The 25,917-nt window shown below is 38.6% G+C and overlaps 1 protein-coding gene across 2 annotated transcripts in view; it reads left to right on the forward strand.

The window, feature by feature from the left end:
- Nucleotides 1–25,917, forward strand: part of IQCH (IQ motif containing H) — a 187,126-nt gene that overhangs the window by 52,810 nt on the left and 108,399 nt on the right. For both annotated transcript variants that reach the window (XM_037054202.1, XM_037054203.1), the window contains 3 exons: nucleotides 6,179–6,299; nucleotides 12,996–13,124; nucleotides 24,461–24,537. In XM_037054202.1, the coding sequence (XP_036910097.1) occupies nucleotides 6,179–6,299; nucleotides 12,996–13,124; nucleotides 24,461–24,537 (327 nt within the window). The remainder of the gene's footprint in view (nucleotides 1–6,178; nucleotides 6,300–12,995; nucleotides 13,125–24,460; nucleotides 24,538–25,917) is intronic.

The following is a 25,917-nucleotide window of genomic DNA, read 5'->3' on the forward strand; positions in this document are numbered from 1 at the left end:
CACTGATAATCCCTTCCCACCTCTCAGAAATACTACTGGTAAGTTATCAAAATATTGGGATTTTTCAGAAACACTACAAAATCTGGAGAGAAGACAATCAAGCAGGCATGGTCATCTTTTTTCTCTTCTGACAAGGGAACTTTGGAAAAACAGCTGAAATTGGAAAATAAATAGGGGCCTGCTTCTTTAAGAGAGGAGTGCAGTCTTCAGGATTCCACCCAAACGCTCCAAAGCCCCTGGGGTGGCGGTAGGGAGGCATAGCCTCATCCTTAACCAGGAAAGGGCAAACCCTGATATAGGATGTTTATCAGAACCTCAGGAGAGGGAGGAAAGCCTACATATTAGAAAAAAATTTGTTAATCCTCACGCAAGGATGTGTTTATTGACTTGAGAGAGAGAAGGTATGTGCCCTGACCGGGAATCAAACCTGCAACCTTTTTTGTTGTTTGAGACGACATTCCAGCCACCAACTGAGCCATCCAGCCAGGGCAAACCCTACAAAGTTTAACAAAAACTGCGTACCTCCTAAAACAGAGGCTTCTCCCACCCAAGTCCTCAGGTAACAAAAAGGTGGAGAAAACCCGGCATAACCAGTCCTCATGTGTTGGTGGAAGAGAAAACACACTGGTACCAGATAGTGGGGGAGGACATGCTGCATCACAGCAAGTGGAATGTCTGGGGAGAGCTGCCTAAGTCTGCACAAAGGGAAAAGAAATGCTGTGGTCACCACGCTGACTTATTATATAAATGTCAGTATCTTACCAAAGCTAACAAAAGAGAGGGGAGGGAGGAGCATGGGAAGATCATGGGCTGCAAAAGACAGAGCCTGACCCAGAAAAAGACATAACTCAAGGAACAAAAGGCATTTTCTCACAATTTCTTCACATTATAGCACAGCTTGATAGGACCATAAATTAAGTAAAACTGGAGCTCAACCATGAGATGATAAAATAGCAGGATGAGATAAAAAGGGAGTTTGCAGACATAAGGAAACAAACTGAATACCAAAATACTTTATGGAATTAATAAATTATAAATAGAAAGACCCAATACTGCTGAATGTTGAAGTATTGACATAGAGAAAAGACTGTAAGCACAGTAAATGCAGAAGGAAATGCTAAAGGAAATTAGTTAGAAGCTAATAGACATGTACATTAGTTTGTTACAGGCTAAGCTGGTATAACAAAGAAATCAAAAACTGTAATAATGCCTTAACTTGGTTAGCCCAGTGCTTACTCAGCAGAGAGTGCACAGGGGAGAAGTCCAAGGCTGTCAGGACAGCACTGGGCCGAGAAGTCTCCCCCATGTGGTTCCTGCTATCCTGAGGTTCCATCATCTCCTTACCCCTGTGGTTACGGACGCTCTCATTTCAGTGGTTCAGGCTGGCTCCTTTCCACACCCCTGGTTCAGCCCCCTGGGAGATGTAAGGCAAGCACTCCTGGGAGGTAGCCCAGAGGCTGCGCTTCTCTCTTCTGCTTATTGGTCTGAATTTGGTCACACACCCACATGTAGCCACAGGAGAGAGTGGGACACGTAGTCTGGAACTGGATCGACATGCACTCAGCTAAAACTCGGGGTGTCCTATTCTAACCAGGAGAATGAATGGTTAGGTATCACAATGTGGAAGATAAAGATGAGCCCACATTTAAAGGCACTTGGTGTCCCTAAAACAGAACCCAGCAAATGAAAGAGAAGATGTATCAAATGATAGGATGCAAGAAAAATTTTCAGAAGTGAAGAAAGGACTGAATCTGTAGGTGAAAAATTTTAAAAAAAACACACACAAATCCCAGGAAAATTCAATTTAGAATATTTAACATAAACACGTTTTCTATGTTAAATACCTGAACTTTGAAGACCAAGAATCCTTTAAACATTCAGGGAGAAAGAAAAATCACCTACAAGGGGTGAAAAACGAGGCTGGCATCAGATTTCCTAACACTCGTAGAAGACGAGGATGGGGTGTCTATGAAGTTCTGAGAAAAGAAAGGACGACCCCAGATGCAATTCAAGCATAAAATGCCCATATAAAATGCCCACGAACACTTGGAAGGGACTGATTGGTGACCAAAGCAAGGCAGTTTTGGAACCAGTGAAAATAAAGAAGTCAAGCACAGAGAGAAACAGGACCAAAGGACTGTTGGTGAGCATGGGATCCATTTCCAGGTGCAGCCAATACTACACAGTCATCGCATTTATGGTTTCCAAACAATGTGAATATTACAAATCTGGACAGTGTGAAGTTAGTAGTATAATAAAATGGGGAGGCCAGGAGGAAAGATGGGAGTAGCAATAGAGCTCTGATGCTCTCACCTTTTGAAGCTGGGGTATGTTACCTAAAATAAAACCATGCGATAAAAAAATCTGAGTGTTTGCCATGCTCACCTGTATGTAATGGAGGAACAGGGGCCCATGAACTACTGCCTGAGGGCCGGCCACCTGCTTTTGCAAGTAAAGTTTTGTTGGGACACAGCTCCACACTTTTGCTTCACATTGCTTGTGCTACTTTCCAGCCATCACAACAGACCCGAACAGCCTAAAATACTGATTATCTGGCCCTTAAAGAAAATACTGGCCAATGCCTGCAGAGGGCATTTTTTTAACATACAGGAGTCTTGTGGTAAAGAAATATTTATTTGAGGTTTAATAATTTGTTGGGTTTGATTTGGCCACTTTCCCTCCTATTAAATTCATGTCAAATTAAATTTAATAATGTAATATAAATCCTATTTTTTATAAAGCAATATATCAATCATTCCAGATATATCAGCGGTAATGGGCCACTTACTGCTATTGGGCATGGGTTCTCTTATCTTTGTGTTTTCCTGCATTATTTGGAATCTTTATAATGAACATATATAATTATTTCCAGAATAATAAAATAAAATGGGTTTTCTATTTGAAAACACTGGAAGCAAATGCACTGAGATATTAACAATGATTAATTCTGGCTGATAGGAAAGTAATTGCTGTTTTCTTCTTTAAGATTTCCCGTGTTTTTTAAATATTGAAAAAATGTTAAGCTGTTGTAGAAGGTTTAGGCATAAAGTGATAGAGTTCTGAATTATAGTTTTAGAAACAGTAATAAAGTACCAGATATAAGAGACAACATTCTATTGAAAATATGATTCTTTCCTAATGCGATATTCCAATTATACCAACTCCAGAGCACGGTTCCAGCATAAAATATAAAGCGGACGTAGAGGAGCCGCCGAAGGAGATGATACCCAACCTGTGTTAGGCACTCATCACGTTCATAAAGATGGTGTCTTTAATTTTCTTTCATCTCAGCCTACCTCGCCAGTCTCATCCCCACCCACCCTCCCGATACACACAGCACACTCCAGCCACACGGGCTCCTCGCCTTCGATGAGATCTCCGTGTATTTGTACACTACTTCACTTTGTTCCCGCCATTCTGTCCACCTGTCATTGCCCTCTCTTCTCCACGTGGCACTTCAATGCTTCTTTTAAGGTCAATTTAAATATCACTTGCGGCAGTACATCTCAGCCTTGGCTGCACATCAGAACCGCCTGGGAGCTTTATAAACATACCAAGGTCCAGGCTCCAGCCCAGCCATTTGGATTTAATGGCCCAGGGTTAGGGCCCAGGCAGCAGTATTTTCCAACTGCTCCCTGAGCGATCCTAGCGAACGGCCAGGGTTGAGAGTCACTGCAAAGCCTCACGCCGTGCCAGCAGGCAGAGTTAATTACTCCCTCTTCTGCACTCCCACAGCCCTGAGCTCTTCCATTGCTCATGAAATTTAATGCTTATTGTATTAAAGTTAGTGTGATATAGTAAGTGCTCAGTAAAGGCTGAAGGTCGTTACATTCCTCCACTCAGAAATGGTTATCTTTACCATGGGAACAGGAGAGCAGAGCAGGCTGTCTGCGGCCTTTATTTCTGTAAATTTGCCAGGATGTCACCTCCCCTTCATGCCACTAAGCACACACACACACCCACCTCACTCCCTGTTCTGCGTAGCCCTCGGGTTTGGCTTTTACACTGCTGAGACCCATGCGGCTTGAAGAGTTAAGGGAACAGGCACTGTGCCTGGGCCAGCTGCCGGGCAGAGTCCGGACATCACCTGCACTCCGCCCGTCCTTGTGCCACACTTTCTGTGGTGTTTTATGTTGGATCCTGCCACGTTAGCTTTCAGGAGCGGGTTGTCAGGGGCACTTTGTCAAAGGCTTTCAGAAAATCCAGATAAATTGTGCTCTGTGCCCTGAAACCGTCAAACCTATATTTTACATCTTCACAGTGCTTGACAATTTTATTTAAGTTGAATCTCTCTTCCTCCAATTTACCTTTGCCTCCCTGACCCGCCTATCAATCAGAGAGCTGAAGACCTGCCATTTTATTTTATTTTACTTTACTTTATTGTACTTATTGTTGTTCAGTTACTGTTGCCCCCACTTTTTCCTCTGTTGCCTTCCCTGCCCATCCCCCTCTCCCAGACAACACCCTCCCCATTGTCCTTGTCCATAGGTCCTTTGTACAAAGTCCTCCGTTATTCCCCTCCCCGCTCCCCTCTGGTCCTTGTCAGTTTGTTCTTTATTTCCATGTCTCTGGTTCTTTTTTGCTCGTTTGTTTGCTTTTTTGATTGGGTTCCACTTGAGACCTGCCATTTTTGATGCTGACTATTGTCACTTCTGTATGTGCCATGTCTGGGGTACAAGGCACTTGGTGATTTTCTCAGCCTCCCTGATTGGGAGACTTTAGGAGGTGCGGTGTGAAGAGAAGAGCTGACGGTGAGGAGGAGACCAAATGGGTCAGCGGGACCCGCGACCCATGCTAAGGCCGCGTGCACACGAGCTCCTCACTCTCCTCAAGGCGATGCTCATAGCACTCCCCTTCCCCCCCCAAACTCACCTGGGAGGAAACGGATTGCACTGACAGTCTTCACTTTCCTGTAAAAAAATCCTCTTCATGGTCATTTCAAACTGTCCTCACCAAACATCATGAAAGGGTTCGCTGTTCGTGGGATGGTAGCTCTTTACAGTTTGCCTGCAGTGCCGTGTCCCGGTGGCAGGGCCCTAACAACTTCGTCCACACAGGCGTTGCTCAGCCAACAGATACTTCCTTTGTAAAGGGATTCTCTCCCCGGTTCTTGATGAAACTTCCCCCTTCTTTTTCTTAAGGTCACCATGACCTTGATGAGCAATAAGGTGCAGTACTTTTGAGTCCAGTGGCAAATTTCACTAATGTAAAATCAGATTAACTTTAAAATTTTGTGATTTTTAAGTGTGTGCATCTAGTGTAAATACAGCATATTTTAAAGTGTGTGTATCTGTATATATCTAATATATCGTGTGACCTGAAACAAACCTACTAACCTTTCTGTCTTGGTTCTTTACTGGCTAAATAGCAAACTGTTACCTAGTTCCCTCAGAAGTTATGCAAATTAATTAATGTTTGGAAAATTACTTGAAAATTTAAATCGGTCTAGAAGTATCAAACAGCTGCATCTTCCCTGCTGGGGGTGCCCAGGTAGTTCATAACCTCCTACAGTAAAGGTAAAAGTATTGTTCTTGGGCTATAAATTAAATGTGATTTATATGTAATGTAATCTTTAAAATCTAGACACTATTTGATAGGAACAATTCATATTTCATAACTATAATAAAAGCATGTTATAACTTTAGGAAAAGTAATCACCTATTATAAGTGCTCTCAGGTCTTTAACCATTCCTGGGAGCTGCAAGCTTCTACTTGGAGTTCATCTTTAACCTCTGAATGTTGAAGGATATATTTATTTTTTAATTCTCCTAGGGGTTTTTTTTTATCCTCAAAAGTCTAATATGTATTTCCTGGGAAATTTGCTTGTACCAAATTTTGCTTTATTCAAAATTTCTTCTGCCAAGATTTAGCACTTTTATATTCTAGTCATTAAAATTGAACAAAATCTTAATGTTCCTTTATTAACTACTATACTGACTTTGCATAATGGAAAACACAACATGTTAATTGGATTTAATTAACTATTTTAAATTACACAAACTCCTGACAGCAGACAATAGCACAGGGTACTACTCATGAGCAATAAAATCGGAGCCGATGTTGCTACTTTATTAAAACTTAATGAAACTATTCATAATCTTATTTATTGTTTATAAGAAGAAAACTGTTCATTTTGAAAGCAAAAACGTCTGCTGAAAACAAATTTTTGACCATTTAGGTGAAGGTTCAGAAGTTAATACAAGGGTCCACCATCAGCAGCCTCACAGTTCTGCCGGCTTCTCACCGCACAGACCCCTATTTCACCCCCATACCAGTCTTACAAGAGGATGCCAGAAGAGGTCAGTGATTCAATAACTATTCTACGTGTCCAGGCATCTAAAGAAAGGAGCGTGGAGGTGGGGTTGCGAGTTTGAGTTTGAATTCCCGCTCAGCAACTGATTCTCCTAGGGGACCTCAGATAAGTCCCGTCCTCACTCTGGAAGGAGAAGGTTGAACAGACGAGATCACTCAAGTCCCGACACTTCTAAGGCCCATTATTCTATAGACTCAATATTGATTTAAATGGTGGTGCTATTACATGTTAGAAGTATTGTGTTTAACTGATATTACTGGAAATGTTTAAGTTTCTGAGCAGATATGGTTTCTGATGCTATTTTGGTAGCACTTAAAGATCTTACTTCAATATCTATTATGCAGAAATATGATGCTAGAATTAATGTAATTAGTATTTAAACTATGCATGTCTTAGTTCCAATTCTAGTCATTGCGGCACCAGTAGATTCCTAGTTTTTAAGAAAAGGTTAAACAAAGGCTCTTTATTTCAGTGTCCTCAGTGCCTAGAACCATATCTAGGCTTTCACACATACTAAATGTTGGTCAAATGAATAAGCAAATTAAAGAGTGAATGAATGAATAACTAAGGACGAAATGTCCAAAGTAACCTCTTAACTTCTCCCTGCTACTTAATTTAACTGGCCGAAGTGTAAAGAGTGCCTAAGTGGGTCCCTTTTCATATCTCAAATATAACCAAGTGAGATGGTCTTTAATCATCTCTATCTCATTTTCTATTTGCTGTCTGGAGGTGCTGTGGAGTTAAAGTTGGTTCGCAATGGTTCTTCTGGCACTTGGAGATTCAAAGTCCTATAGCCCGGATGGCCTGTCTGCTGCCTCGGTGGTGGACGGATAGCAAAGCTCAAGAGAACCGAGAGTCATAAGTGACTCAACTTGCCTAGCTTCCCATAAGTGTAACTGTTACTTTCCTAGTTATGAACCATCATTGTTCAGAAATCTTTGTGACACATGCTTTTAGTTAGTTTACATAATATTGGGTTGGCCAAAAAGTCCATTCGTTTTTCTGTAAAATAAAGGACATATTTTTCATTTCACCAATAACTTCATTGATTTGGATATTTTTAGTATGCTGGCCATCTCTCATGTGATAGAACAGTCATTGTTCTCAATTAATATCTCAATTCGATTGCCATCCACTTCAACTGCTCTACCTGACCATGGAGCATTGTCCAGTAAGAAATCTCCAGCATGAAACTCCCTAAAACACTTTGGCATGTTCTATCAGTCATGGCACCCTCTCCATATACTGGCCGAATCTTTTTTTTTTTTGCATTTCAGTTGCATTTTCACTTTTCTTAAAATAATAAAGCATAATATGCTGAAAATGTTGCATATTTCCTTCCATCTTCAATAGTAAAATGGGTACACAACAATTCACCAATTTTGATGTTTCTTTAAATGCATGTTGTTATGACAGCTGTCCTAGTACAGTCTAACAAAATTGTTTCAAATGAAGTCAAAGACAGCTAAGCACTACTAGAGCCATCTTACGGAAAAACACAAACACATCCAAACTTTTTAGCCAACCAGTATTTACTCTCTGGGAATACTGAATAACATCAGCAAAGTTTCTATTTCTTGCTTTATTACCATTTTATATTCTTCCAGATCAGTTAGGATGAATGCAGGAGTGAACAAATGAATCAATCAATGTTTGCTTTAGCAAAAGGCACAATAAAAAAAATGTTACAAAACAAAGGTCAATCTAGAAACATGGTAGCTTGGTCTAGAAAAAAAATCACATTTTTATCTCTCAATCATCTACCAGAGAACACATGCCTCACTGTGTGTTCATTGAATACTTGCTACATGTCTGGTTTGTGCAAGGTAATCTAAGCATCAGGAAAGCACAAGTCACAGAAATGGAGATAGTGTCCAGAGTTTTTACATGTTCCTGATGCGCTTAAATGTTACTGAAGCCTCACTCTGGGTCTACACAAGTCCAGCATGAGGTGAAAGGTCAACAACATCCAGAAGGAATTGTTTTGAAAAATGCAGGGTAAACTTCCCTACTTTTTCTTTTTCTAATATATTGATATTATTTTTAAAATTTAATTGTTGTTCAAGTATAGTTTCTGTCTTTTACTCCCATCCCAGCCAGCCTCCCAGCCCTCCCTGTCTCCTTCCCACTTCTCTTTTTCTTGAGTTACCTTGCTAAATCCAAAAAAAGAGTTAGTTTATTTTCAATGATAAAGAATATATAAGTCTCATGGTACACAACCCAGATTTTCAGTTCAGGCACCTTGTGACCTCAGGCAAGCGGCTCTCTGGTCCTGAATAAACTCTAAGCCCTGTAGACAAGGCTGATCTGCCCCCTCCATTCTCATCTCACTGCCTGCTCTGCACTGCAGCCACGTGGGCCTTCTCTCCATTCCTTGTCAGGTCAAACGCATTTTCATATCAGGCCCCCACCAGTACCTCTGCCTGTAAAAGTCACTTCCTCAAGCATCGGTGTTTTTCCTTCATTGATTATCAGTTTGTAATTACATCTCGTGGAATTCTCTAAGGTCTTCTTTGCTACTAGAGGCCCCATGAGGGCTCTCTGGTTTGCCCTGCATCCTTAACCCTCAGAGTATAGTTCCTGATACGTATTAGGCACTTAACAAATATTGGTTGAATGAATGACAGAATGAATGAATTTCCAATTCCTAATCTATTCAACGGGAAAGTAAAAGTGTTAATGAAAATTTAATGAGACAGTGGTACTACAGGAGAATTTTCAAGGAGATATAAAATCATGACTCTCATACAAATATAAAATGAACATCCATCAAGATTATATTTAACTCATCCATTGAAGGAGGGCATCTGTAAGATGTTACACTGCTTTAAAGGAGAATCCAAAGAACACACATCTATAGATCTGGAATGTTAAAATAAATTCACAAATGGATGCAAAACTGGATTTTCCATGGGAGAGGGGTGTCCCTACACCAGACAGACTGTATTTTTGTGTCTATAGATAGAACTATTTGCATCCTCATCAGGGTTTGCTTTTTGAGTTCACCGCAGTCTCAGCAGGGTTATAAAATGGTCTGTTTGGAGGGTAGGTTCAGATGATCCCTGGCAGCTCCAGCGTTCCATTCCAAAGGCATCTAGTCATCACTTTTGATTATTCCAAAACTTAAAAAAATAGTATTCTTACAGTCTTCTCCCATTATGATCAACATGATCTCAAAAAGTTTTTTCACAAACTAAGGTTAGTCTCATTAGGTTTGGCCTGGTTATTCACACAGAGGTAGCTGTGTGTTATTCACACAGAGATAGAACTTTTCAAAACCTCTATTATTTACTATCTAAAGGCTAGAGATCAAGCCCAAGAAACTCTGCCCACTGGATTTTAACAGAAGGATCTATAAATTTGGGTAAATTCCTTTCTTCTAGGGTGATTTCAAATATCCTAAGATTCTTGGGCCTACCAGAAAGTGACCTTTCCTACCTGTAAACCTCATGCCTGGCTGGTTTTTCTGGGAGGTCTTTGTACGCACTGGCACCACAAAGTCGCCTTTAGTTGACCTGATCAATAAGCATCATTCTTAAATACTAAATTTGAATTCATTCAATTATATTGGTAATAAAAGGAGAACAGATTCTTCCTGGCACTATGCAAAGAGCTTATTGCCATTAAAAGTAAAGAGACCCAATGAGAGTTTCTGAATGTGCGAAGTGAAGGGGGCACATTATTAGAAGCTTGATTTCCTTATTTTCTGGGAATTTTAGTAATATTCATCTTATATAAACATTATTTCTCTATATAATTCAATCAGAACAGAGCTCCTTTAATTTAAGAGATTTTTGTGATCTAATTTATTAATACCATTTGGAGACAGGAAAACATTTACATTCACATTGAGAGATAAAGGCCTTTCTGAATTATTGATATATAGACATGTAGATATAGAAAAAGCTTATCACTTCCTTTCTACAATTTCAGCTACAGATGAAAAATAAACATGGAAAAACAAAAACTTAATTGTCCAGATTATGACTTAGTTTACTTTCTTGTGGGCATGAAATTCCTAATTGATTTGACCTCAAAATACACAAATAGACAAACAACAGGCTATCAAACTACATTCTCTATTGTTTCTTACTCAACAAGGAGTAGATCTCTATAAGATGTTAATTCATTTACAGGTATCACCAAATTGCAGTCATTTTGGCTAACAACAGGAATCATTTAACAGCCATAAGGGAACCAAAACGAAAAACAAAACACAAAATTAATAGGGAGTAGTATTTAAATTAGGAAAACAGAAGCAACAACTTTCTACTTCCACTTTGAATTCACCTGTGGAAACCAAGAAAAATATGTGCCTGGACTTGGTTCTGCATGGGCTGCACCATTTCTGGCAACTTCAGATGAATCTTTTGTCTGTCTTAGTGGGATGTTGAAAAGTGTTAAAGCTTATTTTTTTTAAGTAAAACCATGACTCTCATACAAATATAAAATGAGATCAACGATGTTATTTAACTCATTAATTGAGGAAACCAGTAAGATATTACAACTGATTCAAAGAATAATCCAAACAACAGACACATTTATAAAGCAAGAATACTGAAAGGAATTTGCAAATAGATGTCACACTGGCTTTTTGAGGCTGGGGGAAGAATTGTCCCTCTATGTGAGAGAATTTATTGGCATGTGTATAAACAAGAATTATGTGTGTGACTTTCAGTTTCCTATTAATTAACCTTAATCTCTATAGAATTGTAATGTAGATTAGCCAAAACCAAAGGTCAGATCATCTCTAGAGATTCCAGCATTTTAATGAAAAGCTATCTAGTCATCTCTCTTGCTCATCCCATAGTCTTAACATTTTCTTTCCAATGGTAAATGCACACATGTGTGTATGTCTAAAAATTAAGTGAATTCCTTCAACCTATATACTAAAGCAAGGGTTAAAATCATGCTTATATTCTTGGGATTTTCAGAGAATGAAACTCACTCTGGTAATAAAAATACACTGAACAAGAGAGAAAAGAAGCTCTGCTTTTCATTTCTGCAAAAACAGGTGCAGTTCTTGGAAGTGAGATTTGATATTTATATGTGGAAAACATTTGTGAGAACAAAGAATTCATCTAAATGTTTCAAACAATACTACTGATTTCAAAAAAAGCTTTAAGTGTTGTACTTTGGATCAGCAGTTCTTGAGTTTTAAGAGTACAAAGGATGGACCTGGAGCACTTATTTAAAATGAGGGTTCCTAGGCCTTATTCTAGTGGGTTTCAAACCTCAGGGCATATATTCAATAATGCAGATTCCCAGGCCCTGGCTGCAAAAATTTGGATAGCTCTGGGAGGGTGCCCAGGAGTCTCCATTTGTAACAAGAAATTCCTCCCCCCACCCCCTCCCCCAGATGATTCTGCCGTAGGTAAACTGAATGTTTCTTTGGAATCATTGTCTTACAAGTGACATCATCTTTAGCCCTCCAATCCTATGGTAGTCATTTCTTCTGAATTCCCATAACACTAGACTTTAATATTCTTAATAATAACCAAACATAGTCATTAGTGGCCATAAGGCAAATGGAAGCTGTATTTGTCCTTAGAACGTGTGCCAACTTCTTCAGTTTAGTCCAGCCTGGTCCACAGTTTGTATACCGGGACTTCCTCGCGCCCCAGAGTTCTTCATTCACTTTTCTTCTTGTTGCATGAGAGCAGCAAGAAGCTAAAGCCCTATCACAAGTTTCTGTCCAGTCCTCCCCGAGTTTCTGGGCTTCTGGCTTCCATACAATAGATCTACCTTAATGAAAGTTTTGCTCCTGACAGCGGGCTTTGTTCAATTATTCATTTATTCATTGATTTATTCTTGCTCTCTTTATTTATTTAACAATGTCTCTTGTCCTTAAAAAGCCTCGGTGACAGCCATGCTGACACAGTGTGAGTTCTAGGAATTGTAAATTAGTTGCATTAATACTGACCGTGCTGCCCAGTGACACTAAAATGACCTATTAAGGCCTTCACGTCTTCTGGTGAACATCTAAAAATGCCTCTTGTAGAATATGACTCATTGAAACAACAGAGGCATGGTTTCAATCACACAGATTTTCCTTCTTTCAGAACAGAAGATCACTTTAGTTGTCAAGGCTGTGTATCTGATTTCTCTGAATTTTAAAAGGAAAAACAATATTATCAATAATCGGAAATGTCATAAGTGTAAAGAAGTTTTAGTTTGCTTTGAAATGATAATTCTACCTCAAAATGAAAAGATCTTAGTACAAGTTTATTTCATATTACCACTACTGGAAATGCCTTTTTTTCCTTTGGGTTAGAACTTAAGGCTTAAATATATAGGTACTGTATATTTAAAATATGCTATTTTTTTCACACAGAGAATTAAGGCATTAGATATATGCTCACAAATAAGATGATGCATTGCGGCCCTGGCTGGTGTAGCTCAGTGGATTGAGCACGGGCCTTCGAACCAGAGTGTCGCGGTTCGATTCCCAGTCGGGGCACATGCCTGGATTGCAAGCCAGTTCCCGGCAGGGGACACATGAAAGGCAACCATACATTGATACTTCTCTCCCTCTCTCCTTCTCTACCCCTCTAAAGATAAATAAATAAAATATTTTTTAAAAAGATGCATTGCATAAGTTACACTTGTGAAATTTATAGAGCTCAGACTTTGGGGAAATGCTTATAGTCAAACTCATATTCTTCTAATCTTCCTTTTTCAGGGATTTTGAGTATGCTAGAACGAGGACTGATTCCACCAAAAGCAAGCATTACCTTGCAGAATCCACCCGTTCTACCCAAAGCGGCTCCTCTGCATCATTTTGATGAAGCATGTAAGACTCCCACCGCTGGTAAGACAGTGGGAGGTTTGCTTAGTTGGGGAAGCACAGCAGTGACCTCCCACCCAAACCTAGTCTGCCTGCATCCAGCCCTTATCTTCAGTAATAGGACAAGAGGAAAGCTGTAAAGCTGTAAGGATTTGGAATTTCGCTTTACTGAATACAGTAGCTTTAGTTTCTTTGTAGAATCCTTCCTCAGGGCCTATGTTCTCTCTGTGTTAGAAAGTTGGGCTTTTCAAGGGGGTTGCAGCTTGGTTGGGAAAAGAAGACAAACATAAAGAGGTAAACACCAGTACAAAGTAGCAAAGAACAAAAACCAAACGGCTGTCAAAATCAATGCTGTAGGCGTTCAGAGCAGTGCTTGCTGAGGGGTGAGATGGTACAAGAAAACTTGAACAAGGAGGCTGAGTGAAAGGGGGTGTTTGGGGAAAGAACTGACCTGAGAATCTACTGCCTAGCTGCAGAACTTCAGGCAAGCCACCTACTTTCTTTTAATTAAAAAATTACTACATTTATTAGGGTGGCATTGGTTAACATAATTATATAGATCTCAAGCCTACAATTCTATGATACATCATCTGTATTTCCCATTGTGTGCATTTACTTCCTTTGGGCTTCAGCTTTCCCAGCTATAAAATGAGGGGTTTGGGTTAAATGAGTTAATCTGTTCAACAATAGTTGTTGAATACTTGCTTTATCCGAGATAGCATTTAGATGCTGGGGATTTACCAGAGAAAAAGTTAGACAACATTTCCGCTCTCACGGTACTTAACATTCTAATGGGAGATGCAGATAAAAACCAGGTAAGTAAATGAGAATTTAAGCACCAGCAGTAAAGTAGTAAGTGATAAGCATTAGAAATTAAACGACGTGAGTCAGAGAGTGATAAGGAAATGGTTACTTGGTCTGTGAGGGAAGGGTCAGTGAATGCCTCTCAGAAGATTTATGAAGCTTGAGTTGAGATCCAAATGATAAGCGGGAGCCAATTGTGTAAAGTTCTAGGAAAGAGCATTCCCAATATAGGATAGCACAGGTACAAAAAGCCTTGAGGACCAAGGAGGGAATGAGCAAGAAGGATAGTGTGGCTAGAGGGCCAAGAGCAAGGGAGAGAGGAGGAGGAGATGAGGCTGGAGAGGTAAAGAGAGATGACGGGATGTAGGCTAGATCAGAGACTGTGTGTGGTCCTCCATATTCATTCTTCCCTACTTCCACAATAACAGAATTGTGGGTGGGCGCATGTCATCTTGGCTAAAGACTACATTTCCCAGGCTTCCCTTCAGCCAGAGGTATCATGTGACCAGCATCCTGCCAGTGAGAATGTATGCACAAATGGAAAGGAAGACTTCGGACTATACCCTTAAGGAGGAAGGAACGCCATCTCCCCTTTTCCTTTCCTCTCTCTGGCTAGCTGGGATGCAGCTGTGGTGGGCAGACACTTTGGAGCCATGGATGAACTCCTTGTTCAGTTTGGCCGAGCTGCCCTGACAGCCTTGGACCATCTTCCTTTCAGCTCTTGTGTGAGAGAAAACTAAGCTCTTTATTTGTTCAAACCTCTCAGCATATTTTGGGATCTTTCTTTTTAAATATCCACACTGGAATCAGCATGGCAGCTTTTCAAACCATGATGAGGAGTTGTATTTAATCCTAATTATAATGAGAGCCCACTGAAAGATCTAGATAATCTACCAAGGTCTGTCTGGAAAAAGTCCAGTCTTCATTAATTTAATGAGAATGGTTTGTGTGACATCAACATCAATGTAACCTGGCAGCCAGAGAGTGGGCTGGAATACATATACGTGAACAATGATGACTTTGCTGTACTAGTCAGTAAGGCTGGTAGATGCCACCGAGTAAGCATGCGTACTGTGTGGTCGTCGCATTCAAAATGAGTGAGTAGAGCAATGAATCTGTATCAAATTTTGTGTTGAACATTCCCCTGTGGAAACTATTTGGATGATTCAGTTTTTCTGGGAGGATGCAAGGAGTGCAGTGCAAATTAAAGTGTGGCACAAACACTTCAAATGTGGTTGAGAATCTGTTGAAAGTGACCCATGTTCTGGAAGACCTGCAATGAGCAGAACACCCGAGAATGTTGAACATGTACAGGCTGCAGTCAACAAAGATCTGCAACTGACAGTATGAGAACTAGAAGCTGATCTGGGGATTCCAAAAGCTACTATGTCTGAGATTTTAACATAGGATCTTGGCATGAAATGTGTCACGGCAAAATTCATTCTGCAGCTTCTGCTACCAGAGCAGAAAGAACATTGTGCTGCAGTTGCTAATGACTTGATTCAAACTTCTACCAATTAACCAGATTTCCTCAAGAAGATCATAACTAGAGATGAATCATAGGTCTACAGCTACGAATCAGAAATGAAGGCCCAGTCATCCCAATGGAAGTAGTCTGGTTCTCCATGCTCAAAGAAGGCGTGGCAAAGTCACAACAAGATCAAGACCACATTAACTGTGTTTTTTTAAATTGGGAAGGTGTTGTCCATCACAAGTGTGCCCCTCTGGTCCAAACAATTAATAAGGAGTATTACCTCAGTGTTCTTCATCAGCTGAGAGATGCAACATATTGCAATGAAAATGGCCACAGCTATGGACAATTGGTGACTGGCATCTTCATCACAACAATGTACTCACTCATGCATCACATCTCATGCAAGGGGTTTTGGTGAAACATCAAATCTCTGAGGTGATTCAGCCACCTCACAGCCCAGATTCGGTGTCCTGAGACTTCTGGCTTTTCTCAAAACTAAAATCACCTTTGGAAGGGAAGAGATTTCAGGTAAGTGATGAGATTCAGGAAAATACGACAGGGCAGCTGATGGCGACTCCAACAAAGGATTTTGCAGAGTGTTTTAAAAGTGGAAGAGACACTGGGAGACCTGTGTGAGGTCCCAAGGTGCCTACTTTGAAGGGAACTGAGGTGTCATTGTCCTGTGTACAATGTTTCTTGTATCTTGTAACTTCTTCAATACATATGTCTATTTTTCTTGCTGGGCAGACTTTGTATATCTTTGCCATCACTCGATATTTTAGGTGTGTTTGTTTTTTAATGTTAGCTATAAGAAGAAAAATGTCTGAGGATCTCATGTAAAACATAATTAAAAACCAACAAAGATTAGAGTGAATATAAAAGAAATAGAAAGTAAAAAGGCAAGAGAAAATATCAGTGAAACTAAAAAGCTGCTTTTAAACAGGAAGATGAGGTGATCTGATTTATATTTTGATGAGGTTATTCTGGCTGCTTTAAAGACAGTGAGTCATAGGGGAGAATGAGTGGAAGCAAGACTAGTTAAAAGACTATTATGGTAAATCGGATGAGGAATGATGGTGGACTGGAGGAAGGTGGTATCAGTGGGTATCAAGAGAAGTGAACGAATTCCGGCTGTATTTTGGAGGTGGAGCCCAGAGGATGGGCTGGAGGACAGGAGTGAGGGAAAGAGAGGCATTGAGGATGAATGTGCATGACTGTAGGAGTGAATATGTATGAATGTGTCCCAGTTCTGTATCCATCCCGTCAATGATGGGCATTTCAGCGGCTTATACTATCAAATGATTATGAATAATACTACCGCTCTGAGCACTCTTGTACATGCCTTTTAGTGCACATATGTACACACTGCTGTTGGATATATATCAAAAAGTAGAATTGCTGAGTCCTAGGGTATGCATATGCTCAGATTTCATAGATACTGCCAAACAGTTTTCCCTGGTGATAAAATTGGTTTATTTTCCTGCCAGCAGTATGTGAGAATTCCGGATGATATATATCTTTGTCATCATTTGATATTTTTGGTTTCTTTTCAAATTTTAGCCATCCTGACAAGTCTGTTGGGGTATCTTTTGGTGGGTTCAATTTCTATTTCTCTGATGACCAATAAAGTTGAGCAGTTTTCTGATGTGTACTTATCATTTGAGGATCTATTTTTTAAAGTGACTTAAGGCTTTAACCTATTTTCTAAATGCATTGTATTTCTTTTTCTTAGTTATTTATAGAAATTAATTATATTTTCTGGGTACTAATCTATTATCAGTTATATGAATTGCAAACAATTTTTCCTAGTCTGGCTTAGCATTTCATATTCTCCTGGTGCCCTGTTTTAATTAAACTTTTGAATTTGTGATAATTGTAGATTCACATTAAATTGTAAGACACAGAGAGATCTTTTGCACTCTTTACTCAGTTTTCTCAAAAAATAACACATTACAAAACTCTCATACAGTATCACAACCAGGGTATTGAAACAGCCAAGATACAAAATTTTCATCAAAATTTAAAACTACCTTTTTAAAGACAGTATTAAAAATGAAAAGAAAAGCTGCAGGTTAGAAATTAATATTTCAAAACATGTACTTAATCATTTTTGTCCAGAAAATGTAAAGAACTCTCAAAACTCAGTAATAAGAAAACAAGCAACCCAATAACATAATAGACATAAGATCTGAACACACATTTTAGCAAAATAGACATGTGGACAACAAATACATAAATAAATGCTTAACATCATTAATTATTAGATAAATATAAATTAAAGCAACTTCTAATAAATTTAAGATAACTGAAATTATATCAAACTTCTTTTCTGACCACAGTGTTATGAAATGAGACATCAGTTACAAGAGCAAAACTGGAAAATTCACAAATGTGTGCAGATGAAACAATATACTTATTAAAAACCAATGGGTCAAAAAAGAAATCAAGAGAGAATTTTTAAAATATCTTGAGACAAATAAAAATAAAAACACAACATACTGAAACTTATGAGATACAGCAAAAGCAGTTCTAAGAGAGAAGTTTATAGGAATAAACATCTATATTAAGAAAGAAGAAAGATCTTAAATAAACAACCTACCTTTATATCCCATGGAACTAGAAAAAGAACAAACTAAGCCCAAAGTTAGAAGGAAGAAGCTAACAAGGATCAGAGTGAAAATAAATGAAATAGAGACTTGAAAGACAAGAGAAAATATCAATGAAACTAAAAGCTATTTTTTAATAAAAAACAAAATTGGGGAAACTTTAGCTAGACTAAAGGAATAAAAGATAGAAAACTCGGGTAAATAAAATCAGAAATGAAAGAGGAGACATTACAATTGATAACACAGAAATTTAAGGATCTAAGAAACTACTATAAACAATTATACAAAAAAATTAGATAACCTCAAAGAAATGCATAAATTCCTAGAAACATAAACCTACCCAGTCTGAATAATGAAGAAATAGGACATCTGACCAGGCCAATTACTAGTAAGGAGGTAGAATCAGTAATCAAATACCTCTCAGCCAAGAAAAGTCCAGGACCAGATGGCTTCACTGGTGAATTATACTGAGCACTTAAAGTTAATACTCATCAGCAAATTCTTCCAAAAAAATGGAAAAGGAGGGAACACTTCCAAACTCATTTTATGAGGCAAGCATTACCTTCATATTAAACCCAGACAAGGACACTACAAGAAAAGAAAATTGCAGGCCAGTATACCTGATGAAAATAGATACAAAAAATCCTTAACAAAATATTTGCAAACTGAATGCAACAGCACATTAAAAGGATCATACACCATGATCAAGTGGGCTTTATTCCTGGAATTCAAGGGCAGTTCAACATATACAAGTAAATAAATATTATACACAATAACAAAATCAATGATAAAAATCATATGATCCTCTTAATAGATGCAGAAAAAGCACTTGGCGAAGTTCAGCATCATTCCATGATTTAAAAAGAACCCTCAACACATTGGATATAGAAGGATTGTACAATATTTTGATATAATAAAGCCATATATGACAGCTGACAGTTAATATTATACTCAATGGTGAAAGCTGAAAACTTTTCCCTCAAGATCAGGAACAAGACAAGGATGCTCATTCTTACTACTTTATTCAACACAGAAGTGAATAAAGTCTAGAAGTCCTAGCCAGATCAATTAGGCAAGAAAAAGAAATGAAGGGCATTTAATCAGAAAGAAGTAAAACTGTCTCTGCAGATGACATGATACTGTATGCAGAAAACCTTAAAGACGCCACCAAAAAATGGGCAGAACTAATAAATTAAATTGGTAAAGTTGAAGGATAAAAAATCAATAAACAAATATTAGTTGCATTTCTATACACTAAAACCCAACTATCAAAAAGAGAAATGATTTAAAAATCCCATTTAGAATTACACCAAGAATAGTAAAATATTTAGAAATAAGTTTAACCAAGGAAGTGAAAGATCTGTACTTTGAAAACTACAAAGCATTGATGAAAAAACAGAAGAAGACACATATAAATGGAAGGATATTAATATAGTTAAAATGGCTATCTATAGTTGGAAGATATAACATAGTTAAAATGGTTATATAGGTAACAGTTAAAATGGTTGTACCACTCAAAGCAGTCTATAGACTCAGTGAAATCCCTATTAAAATTCCAATGGCACTTTTTCATAGAAACAGAAAAAAATTCTAATTTTCATACGAGACCACAAGAGACCCCAAATAGCAAAAGCAATCTTGAGAAAGAGAACAAAGCTGAGGTATCACACTTCCTGATTCCAAACTATATTACAAAGCTCTAGTAATCAAAATAGTAAGGTACTGGCACAAAAACAGACACATAGATCAATGGAATGTAACAGAGAACCCAGAAATAAACCCATGTTTTCATGGTCAATTAATTTTCAATGAAGAGTCCAAGAATATTCAATGAGGAAAGAATAATCTCTTCAATAAATGGTATTGGGAAAACTATACCATCACATTAAAAAGAATGAAACTGGACATCTCTTATACCATACACAAAAATCAATTCAAATTTTATTAAAGATTTGAACATAAAACCTCTAGGAAAAAAGCCCAGGAGGGTTAGCTCTTGGCAGTGATTTTTGGATTTGCAACAAAAGCAAAGGCAACAAAAAATAAATAAATAAACAAGTGAGCCTACATCAAACTAAAATTCTTCAGGCTCAGCAAAGGAAACCACCAACAAAATGAAAAGGCAGGCTATGGAATGAGATAAAATATAGGCAAATCACATATCTGATAAAGGTTTAATATACAAAATATACAATAAGCCCATTTAACTCAATAGCAAAAAAATAAATATCCCAATTAATTAAAAAGTGGGCAAAGGATCTGACTAGACATTTTTTTTCAAAGAATAAAAACATATAACCAACAGGAACATGAAAAGGTGCTTAAATTGCCGTCACTGATCATCAGGGACATGCAGATCAAAACCACGATGAGATGTCCTCTCACTCCTGTTAGAATGGCTGTCGTCAAAAAGATAAACACCAAATGGCCAGCAAGGATGTGGTGAAAGGAGAATCATTGTACACCATTGGTGGAAATGTGAACCGTTACAGCCACTATGGAAAACAGTATGGAGCATTCTCAAGAAATTAAAAACAGGTTCTGGGTATTTATCCAAGGAAAACAAAGTCATTATTTTGAAAGATGTCTGTACCCCCACGTTCATTGCAGCATTATGCACGATAGCCAAAGTGTAGATACAAATGTCTGTTGTTAGGTGAATGAATAAAGAAAATGTGATGTGTGTAAATATAGGTAAAATATTGATACATAATGGAATATTGTTTAGACTTAATAAAGAAGAAGATCCTGCCATTTTGCTATGGTGAATATTTTGCTAAGTGAAATAAGCAAGACAGAGAAAGACAAACACTGCATGGTGCATGGTGCCATTTACATGGGAAATCTAAAAAAAAGAGAGAGAGAGAGAAATAAGGTTAAACTCATAGGCACAGAGAGTAGGAAAAACTCATAGAAACAGAATAAAAAAGTGCTTGGCAGGGACTTAAAGGGTCTGATGTACAACATGGTGACTGTGTTTTACTACAGTTTATAGTTGGTAACACTGTACTGTAGAAATAAAATTTACTAAGAGAGTAGAACTTAAATGTTCTCACTGATAAAGAAAAAGTTAAATATGTAAGAGGATGGATGTGTTCACTAACTAGATGAGGGGACCCTTTCACAATAGATACAATGGATACATACATCGGATGACCACAGTGCACACTGAAAATATCTTACATTGTTACCAATTAAGCTCTGAACAAAGAAATTTTATTAAGAAGGCACAGAAATCATTTTTAAATGAAAAGACAGATACTATAGATACACAGAATATTTTAAAAGTTATGTTATGATTAGTCTATGCCAGTCTTTCAATGAAATGAAAATTTTCCTAGAAAAGTCTAAACTGCCAAAATTAACTCAAGGAAAAAATGTGGAACTTAAAGAAAACAATTTCATTAGATAATTTGAATTGGTAGTCAAACATACCTCTCTCTTAAACACACACATGCACACACAAAAATATTCCTGAGATAAAACAGCTTCAGGCTTTTTATAGGCAAATTTACCAACTTCAAAGGATCAGGTAGTTTTTATCTTATACTATTCCAGAGAAAGAGAAAAGAAGGTGAGCTTACCAACTGATTTTATGAAGCTAGTATAACTGATACCAAAACTGGGGAGGATAGTGCAAGAAAAAAGAGAGAGATAAATTTCAGGAACATTCTAAACAAAAGTTAGCAGTATTTTTTCAAGTTCATCATGATCTAGAAAGAATCTGAGGAAGATTGAATATTATAATAAGCTAGTGATAATCTACCATTATAACAAATTAAAAAAGAAAAACCCCATCTATGGTCATCTCAATCTATGCCAAAATGAAAAAAAATCATCCAGTATAACTCAATATTAATAAGAAAGGAAAGAAAACCTCTGGGCAGAGTAGAAGTAGAAGAGAATATTCTGAACCTGACTGTTGTTTTCAACCAAACCCCAAAGCAAACAATATTCCTAGTAGAGAAACTTTAGAAGAATTCTATGTCTCTGTTAAAAGCAGAGCTAGTTCGAGGATGACCACTACTGCCGCCACTGTGAGTGTCCTTGAGGCCCTAGCACATGCAATAAGCAATAAGGCAAAGAGTGGCGGGCGGGAGGGGTAGCGGTCAGGAATGCATGTGGCTGCAAATACCGGCAACCTTAACTACTGGTGGCTTAAAATAATAAGGTTCATTTGACTCACACACAAGAAGTGAGGAAAGCAGGCAGACTAGGGCTGGTGGTGCTGATTAATGGCTCTCTTTCTGCTTCATAGTCTTCAGCCTGAGTTCATCCTCAGGCGCGCCACCTCTTGGCTCCAAGGGGTCTCCTGCAGATCTGGGCCTAAATGTACACATTCCAGATGGGAAGAGGAGAAACAGTGGAATCCCCTGGGTGGACTTCCCCTTACAACTCACTGGTCACATGGCCACTGCTGGCTACAAAGAATGCTGGAGAAGTGAATGTGCAGGCATACGACCAGGGTCAAGATATGGGACATACACTATATACTTAGCATATCTCAGTCTAAGCCATTCATAAAAATTATGTTCTTTATTGGATATTAAATATATTTAATAGTCAGGGTATACTTACACTAAAATGTTGTGTGTTGTTTATCTAAAATTAAAATTTAACTGTGTTCTTAAAAATTTTTTAAACTGTCAATCCTGAGAGCTGGGCACATTGTTACCCTAAAAATACTGGGGTACTAAAACTCAGCATAAAGAGGGGATGGCTACTTGCCAGCCGCATGTCAGTAGCTGCCAGCAAAGCATACAAGTTGGACCAGAAAGACAGGTTTTTTCCTCCTGGCATTAACTGGCGAAATTTATCATACGGACTTTTCCAGAAGGGAAATTGAGTAGCAAAATTGGAAGTGCCTTAGCATACAGTTTTGTTGAAGATGCAGACACATTGTTCAAATGCATGTGTCCCACAAAATCCAAGGTTACATGAAATTATAATTTAGTGGCAGAATTTCTGCAGGTGACTAATAAAAATTTTTTAAAATTAAGACATCATTAACTATGGATCATCCATATGAAATTACAATTTTTAGATCTTTATCCTACCAAATTTTATAAACATCTTACTTTGAAAATTATGCCCACTTGAAAACTTGTCAGCTGCTATTTTTGTCTCAATAGGGGAATTTAACCAAAAATTGCACTTGGCTGAGAGATCCTGAAAATGAAAAGATGGCCAATATAGGGATAACAAGCTTTATGGGTAAATCTGTGGATTCCAAGCAGTCTAGGTGCAGGGTCCAAACTGGCCTTCAGAAGCAGGAGGGCCCTAGTCCAAGTGGATCACAGGGCAGAAGAGCACAGAAGTTGAGGCCATAACTCATAGACTTAAAATTGAGTCTTCTCTCACTATTGCTGACTGCCCAGACTCTGAGATGGCGGTGGGTAGTCTCATGGTTGAGGAGGCTCCCTGGAAGCCAGGGAAACCAGAGAAGTGGTAAAACTGAGTTGGTCCGATGCAACAAACAAATCTGCCTTGTGGAGATGATTTTTAGTGATAAGACTCTGGAATTCCTGCTCCTGTTTAAGAGATGGCCGAAGATATTCACTGCAGCCGGCTCCAGGCAACGTGAGAGCACTGGGTCCTCAAGGTGTGAGATTCCACATTGTATACCGATGTGCTGTATTTGATCACCAACTGTCACTTCCTCCCCAGATTGTTGCTAAAAACGGACAGAAAAGGGGTAGACTAAGGAAGTAAGTGGAAGGAATCCTCACTTATTGGACTCACTAAATTGGACTCAACTAGCTATTTATATAAATTATGTGTTCTCTTTCTTGGAAAGAGTAGTGTAAAGATTTCTCTCCCCTGAGATTGTCAGACTTGGGCTGTTTGTAAAGGGCAGATAGATTTTCTGCCAGGCGACTGGAGGGATGCGATTCTCTTCCAAGAACCGTCCAGGGTGTGGGCTACATGCCACACGTGAACAAGATGCTGTGGACTAGCGTGTTCTCTGAAAGTTGTTGCTCATAGGTTTAATTAATTTCAAAATAATATTTAGTGTGTTTTAACTTGAATTATCTCCCCAAACCATTTGAATTCTTTAGAATCATTTTTTAATGACTGCACAATAGAATAGTCCATCATATATAGTGACATGAATTTACCTTTTCAACAAACTTGGCTATTTAAGGAAATCTTAAAGTGAAACATTTTTGTAAGATAAATAGTACCCTCTAATTTGCCTGCTTTTAAAATTTGCCTTTTCGCCCAGGCAGTTTGCAGAAGGCAAGCTGACCTCATATATTCTGATGAAACTGTTGCCCTCCCATGCCTTTTGCTTTCCTTCTGAAGTCAACGAAGCTCACAAAGATTTCGTTGAATTGGCCTGGGAAAGACTAATAGTGAACAGTCAGTGAGTGACAAAGGCACCTGACTTTCGAGGTGCAAACGCAATAGCATCAAACCAGTGACTCGGTTTCCCTTTTCAAAAGAGGTAACTTTGCACCGTCTTCACCCGACAGCCCATTTAGCTGGAGCTGAGAAACCACAGCAGGTTCCAGAAGCCATGAAGATCTCTCCCAGGAAACATAGATCAAAGGTATTCCCATTCCTAACTAATGGAGGAAAATTGTTCTTAATTATAATATTCTCAGTGAGATTTTTGGTAGTACATGTATGTTAAAGGATCATACCTTTCACATAGAAGTAAATACTTTTTCAGCGGTTTCCAGGATACATTTGATTTTACAAGGGGGATTGTTACACAAGTAAACTAGATTGTGACAGTATCAGTCACGTCGGATTATTGTGAAATGAACTAAATGACTGGGTCAATCTGTACTGCTCACTGGTTGACAGTCCCAGAGTCCGGAACACAGTAGCTAGTGCTTTGTATCCAAATTTGTGTTGCATGGTATGTGTTATTGTGATGTTTTGCTGTTTTTCACTTGTCTTTGAGCCAAAGATAAAAAAGCAAGCTCCCCAATTTTGCGCGGTTACCGTGATGAAGAAGGGGAAGGAATTTTATGTCCTCTGACATTGGGACCCCATAGTACACTATGTTCATCTCCACGGAGATTCTCCTGGCTTAAAGGTGCTGGGCTCTTGGAGCTTGCTTTCTTATGTTTATGAGGCACAGACTGACTTGTGATAATTGAAACTTTTCACCCTAGAAAGGAGACAGCTGGCAGTGTCTTTTTCAGGGCTTACCCTCTGTGGTCATGTTTACAGCTGCTCCCTTAAAAAAAGAGAGAGAGAAATCAAAGAGTGACACAGAAGAAATTAACCCCACTGTGTCTACATAGTACGACTGTTACCTGTTCTTCCCAGACCTTCATCTTTTAACGCCCAAATCCTCCTCAAGATGTATTGACTGGATTTGCAGCACTGGTGGGCTGTTTCCCCTTAAGAGATTTCCAAGCTGTTTATGTAGCAGCATGTCATGTGACACCCCAGTTGCCATGGCAAATATTTGTGTTTCATGAAAAATGTGGGTTAAAAAAATCAATGTAAATGGCCAAATCCCAAGGCACACAGGCCTTCAGGCTAGCGTTTGGCCTGCACCATTATGGTTTCAAACTCAGCTGTTTAACAGGCTGTGCGAAGGCCATGGGCTAATATGCATAATGGGAACAAGCAGGGGCACCTGTTTCGATTCTCACCGTGTTCTAGCTCTTGTGGCCCACAGTTTTGCAGATAACACATCTACAAGTAGTCCAAAACAACTAGGTTTTAAACAATAAGCTTAAAGAATGAAAAGCTTAAATTTTTTTAAATGATGTTTTCTGAATTAAGCCTACCTTTAATTTCCTATTGACTTCAGATATCTTTTTTCCCTACTGCTAAAAGCAGTAGTGGTTAAAGATTCCTTCCTGTGGTCCTGAACTGGTACATTTCTGAACTGACTCCTCAATAGTAAATGTAATTATTCATGTGCTCTGTGAAAAGCGCCCTAGCATGGAAGTTAAAAGGCTAAGAG

Source organism: Sturnira hondurensis, unplaced genomic scaffold (assembly GCF_014824575.4).
Source record: "Sturnira hondurensis isolate 20B ecotype Veracruz unplaced genomic scaffold, ASM1482457v3 Scaffold0008196, whole genome shotgun sequence".
NCBI classification, from domain to species: Eukaryota; Metazoa; Chordata; class Mammalia; order Chiroptera; family Phyllostomidae; genus Sturnira; species Sturnira hondurensis.